The 7,558-nt window shown below is 49.1% G+C and overlaps 1 protein-coding gene across 3 annotated transcripts; it reads left to right on the top strand.

The window, feature by feature from the left end:
• The first annotated feature begins 37 nt into the window (after positions 1-37).
• Positions 38-6,119, top strand: LOC140074589 (calcium-binding protein 5-like). 3 transcript variants are annotated; one of them, XM_072119596.1, is made up of 7 exons: positions 38-92; positions 4,408-4,554; positions 4,786-4,816; positions 5,163-5,306; positions 5,471-5,580; positions 5,697-5,844; positions 5,931-6,119. In XM_072119596.1, the coding sequence occupies exons 1-7, from the start codon at positions 72-74 to the stop codon at positions 5,954-5,956; spliced, it is 627 nt and encodes a 208-aa protein (XP_071975697.1). In that variant the 5' UTR covers positions 38-71; the 3' UTR covers positions 5,957-6,119. The 3 variants fall into 3 exon arrangements, with proteins under 3 accessions (XP_071975697.1, XP_071975696.1, XP_071975698.1); XM_072119595.1 differs by lacking the exon at positions 38-92 and adding an exon at positions 2,918-3,172; XM_072119597.1 differs by lacking the exon at positions 38-92 and adding an exon at positions 4,020-4,312.
• Positions 6,120-7,558: the final 1,439 nt, after the last annotated feature.

Below are 7,558 nucleotides of genomic sequence, written 5' to 3' on the forward strand. Positions count from 1 at the left end.
AAAGGGCGGGAATCACCTCAGAACGCGGAGAGCGGGAATCACCTCAGAGCGCTCTCTTGCCTCCTCTCCTGATGCGTATGGCGCCGTGCAGGGTCCGTCTTTGAGGTTTTCTCGGCGATAAATATTAGTTATGGACGTGAATCTTTTTTTTTGGTCCAGTGCTAAACCCTTCAGATTCCTGACTAGCCTTCTTAATTCTGCAGGTTCTTCGCGTGTGGTGGTGGGTGGTACTGCAGTCGTGTTCTGTAGGGACAGGTGATAAGGGGGTACCCTAAAATCATGAGGATGGAGGCAATTTTGCCTGTGATTTACCTCATGTAAAACACTTTGCTGTAAAGAAAGTAAATGTAGTCGTGTCGTGCGCCCTGTACGGATGTGTCTGCTGTTCTCGACCCCAAAGAAAATGGATCCGCGGTCCGTGTGTAATCAGTTTCCGCACTGTGGGGCACATTTACTTACCCGATCGATTCGCGATGCTGTGCGTTGTCCGATGTTGATTCAGAGCTTGCCGGGATTCACCTGGTGTCGCTGCTGCGCTGAGGTCTGCCTGAGTTCACCTTCTTCGGTGTATGTGAGTGCTATTCTTGCGACAATTTTTTTTTTTTTTAACTCCATGTTTTTTCAGAATCTGTCGGGTTTTCTGTCGGCCACACCCCCGATTTCTGTCGCGTGAAAGCCGGCGCCGATGTGCCACAATCCGATCGTGTGTGCCAAAATCACAGGCAATTCGGCGCAAATGGGAAATATTTGGGAAACATGACGAAAGTGCGGCGTTCATACCCTTAGTAAATGAGCCCCTGTATCTCCGTAAAAACATTCCGTGTATCATCAGTTTTTGCTAGTGACGAGCTCTATACCCTTCTAGTGATCTGGATCATTAGGTTCCTCTCACTATAGAGAGCTGTCTCTCCTGGCTCCTGAACGGATTACTCTGTATTTACATGGGGAATCGTTTTCAGGTAAAAATGTGTGGCCCAAAAATTAGAGGTGTTTGGTCTCTTATAATAGCCGACTCATTCACAAATGAAACATGACTAGTGTTTGTGCCCTCCACGTCTGGTAGGTGATGTCACTACTGATCCCCCAACACTTCAATACACCTTGAAGGATCCTGATGACACCTGATATATTTTGCGCACCATGACGTTTTCCATGTCCTGATGATCACACAGGCTCAGAAGCAGAGCCGAACCTCTGTACGAACAGCGATATTCTATTTAAGTATCATGGTTTATACGGTTGAAAAAAGACACATGTCCAGGAAGGGATTGGATGAGGAAGGGATTTAGGGGAAACATTTCTATATAACATAACCATCAATGTTATTTAGGTGTAAAAAGGCATCTAGACCCTTCTTGAAGCTCTCTGCTGTCCCTGCTGTGACCAGCGCCTGAGCTCTCTGCTGTCCCTGCTGTGACCAGCGCCTAAGCTCTCTGCTGTCCCTGCTGTGACCAGCGCCTGAGCTCTCTGCTGTCCCTGCTGTGACCAGCGCCTGAGCTCGGCTATTCCACAGATTGACAGTTCAAGGCAATTTATTTTATTTATTAATTTTTTTTTTTATTGCATTCTCCCTATGGCTAAAATAATGTGAAAATAACCTCTGTATCAGAAACTTCAAAAGCTAGAAGGCTAACTGTGTGTTCAGTAAAGGATATGATATTGGAATTATTTTATATCCTATACACGAGGCCTGGCTACTGACACCTCAAGAAAGACGGTTTAGTGTTAGTCTACAACTAAGCATAGATGAAGCTGGAAAAAAGAGACCTGGTCTATCAATCTGCAGGGAGACCTAGGACAGTGAGTCGTCCCTAGCAGTGATATGTAGGACGCTAGCAGCTCAGGACATACTCCGGCCATGTGTCTTCTCTCGTGACCGGGCCTCCGGCTGCAGGGCGATGTTCCTGCACACAGCATGCGTTTCCCCAGGATATCTCCCCCCTGATTCAAACATGGCCTCCTGATCACCATATTTATCACCAATCCAGAATTTATGGGACCAAATGTGGTGCCTTCTTCACCACCCTACAACGATGCGGGATCTACAGGCCCAGCTACAGATTTCGGCTCACCACTAGTTGTCTGTATCCACATGTTGCGCACGGACAGCTACAAGCACCAACCGGCTCCTAGAGACCCAATGAACGTTTGTCTTGGCATGAATGGGGTTTGCCTCTTCAGTCTCTTAAAGAAAACATTGCGGCCTAAATCAAGTTTGTCCTGCGACACCTGATGTCCCATGATGCTTCTGTTGCTTTTTAATGAAAACTGCAAACTTTTTCTGGATTGGCAAAAGGAAATGGAAAAACCCGGTGAAAACCCTCAGTGTAACAATGAATTTATGTGTAATAATCAGTTGTTAATCCTAGCGTTCCATGTGTGGTGGGCAGCGTTTTGACCCCTTAGCCCAGTACATCATGTGCCTCATACTGAAGGATGTTCAGGTCTCGTTACAGCAGATAACGGAGGATGTCGGAGTCTATCGTACGTGACTAAACGTGATCCTAAATCATGTGGAACCTTTCCCCCACCTCCTATAAACCTGTAGACTTTATCCACTTACTAATCTAATGTTTTTGGCCGATACACGGAATAAACCGTAATCTTCATAGATCCCAGATTTATGACACAGAAATTGTCTCACCTACAGAAACTGGGTCATTCCTCATAATTCCAGGTCAGGATGACTCCATTAATTCCGGCATCAGACCGGTTGTTAAGCCTGAGATTTGGGCGCCTGATTTTTGCTAAATTAACTAGTGGAGAGTTCCAGGTCCAGGCTGTGGCGTCACGGTAATCGGTTTGACCGAGTCTGGTTATTACTATATTAAACTGCAAATTCTCGTCTACTTATGGTGTTGGTGGCGGCTTTATCTCGTGAGCTGTGAGTATCTGGCTGCCCATCTGTCACTGCCCCCACCCCTCTGCTCTGTCACTTTCACGTGAATGGATCCCATCGGGAGTTGGTGTAAGTCACATAAAACCCCCCAGATGCATCCTCATACCCCCAACACGGCTGAAGACTCTGCAGGTTACACGCTAGGTAGAGACTGAGGAGGACCATGACTCCATCTGGCCACCACACGAGGTGAAGAGTCACCGCCTCAGGATGGGGAATCATATGGGGACACACGCTCAGTTCATCCATGTGGAGGGGATCTCCAAAATACATGTGAGTATGACGTCTTCCTAGAATGTGCTTCTCCAGAATGTTGCCCGAACGTCTTTCTTCTGTCGTAACTTTGCGACTACCTGAAGTGATGTCCTCTGTGACTTCTATTATTGTTATATAGGTCTGTGTATGTGATATATACTATATATTGTTGGGTATTAGGACCGCCTGGCACTTCACCAAGGTCCTGAGACCAAACCTCACAAAGGCAACATCAGCACAGAGTTTGTTTGCTCCCCCGGGATTTCCTCTCACTTATCGATTGGACATTTTTTGAGTCTGAGCGAGAGTGATGATTTGTCTGGAAGGCGCTGGTGCTTTAGATACAAAATAAAGAAATTGATATTTTGGAAATGGTGGAGAGCAGACACAGGGCTCATATGATTGTGGAACTCCCTTATTTGTCCAATAGGAGGCAGCAGTCGCCTTGTAGACTGAGAGTAGTTATTACTACCCGGACTTTTCCTTACAGATCTTGCTCCGGACCTTACTGATTATTACAAAAAAGTTGATTGTATCCCCCCAGTACAGTCTCCTCTCCCCGAGATGAAATCTATTATTCTCTGTTACCAGCCATTACATCCTGAGGAGAGGAGACTGTATCCCTCCTGTACAATCTATTACTCTCTGTTATCAGCCATTGTATCCCCCCTGTACAGTCTCCTCTCCCCGGGATGTAATCTATTACTCTCGTTATCACGTGGAGTCTCGGTAATCACCTGCGGAATCTTCTGTATCCAAAATTGCTAGAACAGATGTCTCGGGGGAGGGGGACTACTAATAAAGCAGATGTTGTGAGGAGTCACAGAGGAGACATGTGATATAATCTGTATTATCCTCTAGCGGATGATCTCTGATACCCTCTCATTCCACCTCCGGCATCATCCATTAAAGACCCTTCATCGTCTGCTCCTTATTCCCTTATATCTTCTTCTCTCTATGTTCTAGTTGTGTCACATCTCGTGTCCTCCCTTTTATTTCTGACCATTTACCTTGTATCCTGACCTGTGCTTGTATCTAGTCGTGACCTTCCCTCATTCTGTGACCCTTCTGCTCCGGGACTATATATTATAGTTTGTGGATTGTGCCCTTTGGCCTGTAGCCTTCAATAGGGGAGACGTGTCCCGCTACTACAGGAAGGTGGGTGCCCGATAGATATGAGATTGATGAAGATTAGATAACGGGTATAATGGAGCTTGTGTGACACATCTGATGTATATTCTGTCTCTCACCAGGCGGCGGGAGCAGTTTCTCGATTCCGCCGAAAACTTACGGTAACAGATCCGGAGTTGACCATCCCGGTGATCACGCTCGGCTCGGGGATGCAGGGTCTGGGTCCAGCTTGTATCTTTCTACGGAAGGGCATTGCTGAGAAGCAAGGGGTAAGTGCCCAGGTCTGTACCCGGTGTCGTCCTATACCTATAGCAGAAATGAATGTTCTCCAGTTCTCCACTACTTTTCCAGGATTTTATTACCTTTTATTGATTTTACTGTAGCTTTTATAGATGGAGGATTTTGTAGCCTTATCATAGGGGAATGTCAGAAAATATTGTAATCCGTGGTCCTCCACATCCTGAGAATCTCATGTTCTCTTATATTCTCTATATTTCTAGTACCGGGAGCTGGGAACTGATGAGATTGAAGGTAGGAACCGCATTATACCATCAGGAGCCACACGTAGATCTCCGGGCCCCTGTGTATATGTTATATGTTGTGTTTTGTGTATTTGTATTTTGGGTATAGGTATGTTTTGTCTTTTTTATGTTGTATACATGTATGTTGTGTGTTATGTACTTGTTTTATATGTTTCTATTTGCATATGTTATAGGCGTATGTTACGTTTTGTGCATTTGTATGTTAGGTATAGGTATGTAATTCTGTACATTGCATATACGTGTAAGTTGCATATCTTGTATACACATGCACGTTGTGTATGTTGTATATACGTGTATGATGTGTGTGGTCTTATTGTTCATGTTACTTCTTATAGAATTACGTGACGCCTTTGTGGAGTTTGATAAGGACAAGGATGGCTTCATCACCTGCAAGGACCTGGGCAACCTGATGAGGATCATGGGGTACATGCCCACCGAGATGGAGCTGATCGAACTGTCCCAGCAGATCAACATGAATCGTGAGTGTCGGGGGGGAAACGTTCAGCACGATAAGGGTTAATTCTGCAGATCCTCCGCAACGTGTCCCACCTCTACCAATAGTTTAGTGGATTTTGTGTGGATTCCACTCGCCCCCTCATCTACACTGCCGCCATCTTTAACCCAAACCCTTTGTCCTCTCCAGTGGGAGGTCGCGTGGATTTCCAGGATTTTGTTGACCTGATGACTCCGAAACTTCTGGAGGAGACGGCCGGGATGATCGGAGTGAAGGAGCTCAGAGACGCCTTCAAAGAGGTGAGACCTTGCGGAATATTCATGCAGCATTGCATATGTCTCGGGTAGCAGACGGGAGCCAATCAGGTTGCAGCATTACGTATACGAAAAATTTTTGTTACAATTCGTATTCACAGTTTGATGCAAACGGTGACGGTGAGATCACATTAGACGAGCTTCAGCAGGCGATGCAAAGGCTCCTGGGAGAGAAACTGACCAATAGCGAGATCGCAGATGTAGTGCGAGAGGCCGATCTGAACGGGGACGGGACGGTGGATTTTGAAGGTAAACAGGGGACCACTAAATCCTGTGCCTCGTATCTCTCCTCCGCAGCCTCCTGACTGCTCCCTCTCTCTCTCTTTCTCTCGTAGAGTTTGTCCGGATGATGTCGCGTTGAAGCAAAAACTGAGTCCGTTCCGATCCCGCCATCTCCCGGACGCGCCAAACACCTCACCTGCCTCTGTATAATGTGTGGATGTAGATATAGGTGCCCCCCAGCTGTTATATACAGGATCTGCACCCTCCACCATTACTGTGAATAAACTTTGCTTTTGTAACTTTGTGTCTGTGCAGTGTTACTATTATAGAGTCACCAAAGGGTTAATATTGGTGCGGAACGTACGTGCCGGGTCATATACACGATCCTGTCCCTTTGTCCTGATGAAGAACATTTCCTGAAATACTTTGTGCTGCTGTGATTATCCAGGTCTGGAATGGCTCCCCTGGTGGACAGGGACAATAGTGCAGGCGCTGGAGCAGCTCGGGATGGAGCCACGTGGTGACCTCCGGGGACATCGGTCCCAGTCACATGCTGGAGCTGCTGGGGGGGGGGGGACTTAATTGCCTCTCCCTAATTTGTTCTGTATTCTGTTTACTGCCTTCCTCAAAAGATAGGACTGAGGCGCGAGGCACGTGTGTGTGTGTGTGTGTGTGTGTGTGTGTGTATATATATATATATATATATATATATATATTATGTATGTATTATTATTATATGTATACAATGTGCTGGTAGGTGAAGTCATCGTGAGGGTTTGACACAACAATTAACTCCAGCTCCAACCATAATGATGGACAACGGCCAGTCCTAGTCATCTAGAGGATGGGAGCCTAGCGCCGACGTCCAGTCCCCCGGGGAGCCCAGCGCCGACGTCCAGCCCCCCGGGGAGCCCAGCGCCGACGTCCAGCTCCAGGGGCTTCCGCAGCTTGATCTGAACTGTTTTTCTCAACCAACTTCCTGACAGAAAAGATATGATGATGAGTGAAGTTGTCATGAGGGTCTACCACAACAAGGACTATAAATTACGGCTGACTACAGCTCCACCTACCGGCGGGTGACGCCCAGCCCCGGGGATCCGGCGGGCGACGCCCAGCCCCCGGGGATCCGGTTGGTTACCTCCTGCCCCCGGGGATGCAGTGGGTGACGCCCAGCCCCCGGGGATCCGGTTGGTTACCTCCTGCCCCCGGGGATGCAGCGGGTGACGCCCAGCCCCCGGGGATCCGGTTGGTTACCTCCTGCCCCTGGGGATGCAGCGGGTGACGCCCAGCCCCCGGGGATCCGGTTGGTTACCTCCTGCCCCTGGGGATGCAGCGGGTGACGCCCAGCCCCCGGGGATCCGGTTGGTTACCTCCTGCCCCTGGGGATGCAGCGGGTGACGTCCAGCCCCCGGGGATCCGGTTGGTTACCTCCTGCCCCTGGGGATGCAGCGGGTGACGTCCAGCCCCCGGGGATCCGGTTGGTTACCTCCTGCCCCTGGGGATGCAGCGGGTGACGCCCAGCCCCCGGGGATCCGGTTGGTTACCTCCTGCCCCTGGGGATGCAGCGGGTGACGCCCAGCCCCGGGGATCCGGCGGGTGACGCCCAGCCCCGGGGATCCGGCGGGTGACGCCCAGCCCCCGGGGATCCTGCGGGTGACGCCCAGCCCCCGGGTATCCGGTTGGTTACCTCCTGCCCCCGGGGATGCAGTGGGTGACGCCCAGCCCCCGGGGATCCGGTTGG

Source organism: Engystomops pustulosus, chromosome 8, assembly GCF_040894005.1.
Source record: "Engystomops pustulosus chromosome 8, aEngPut4.maternal, whole genome shotgun sequence".
Taxonomy (NCBI): Eukaryota; Metazoa; Chordata; class Amphibia; order Anura; family Leptodactylidae; genus Engystomops; species Engystomops pustulosus.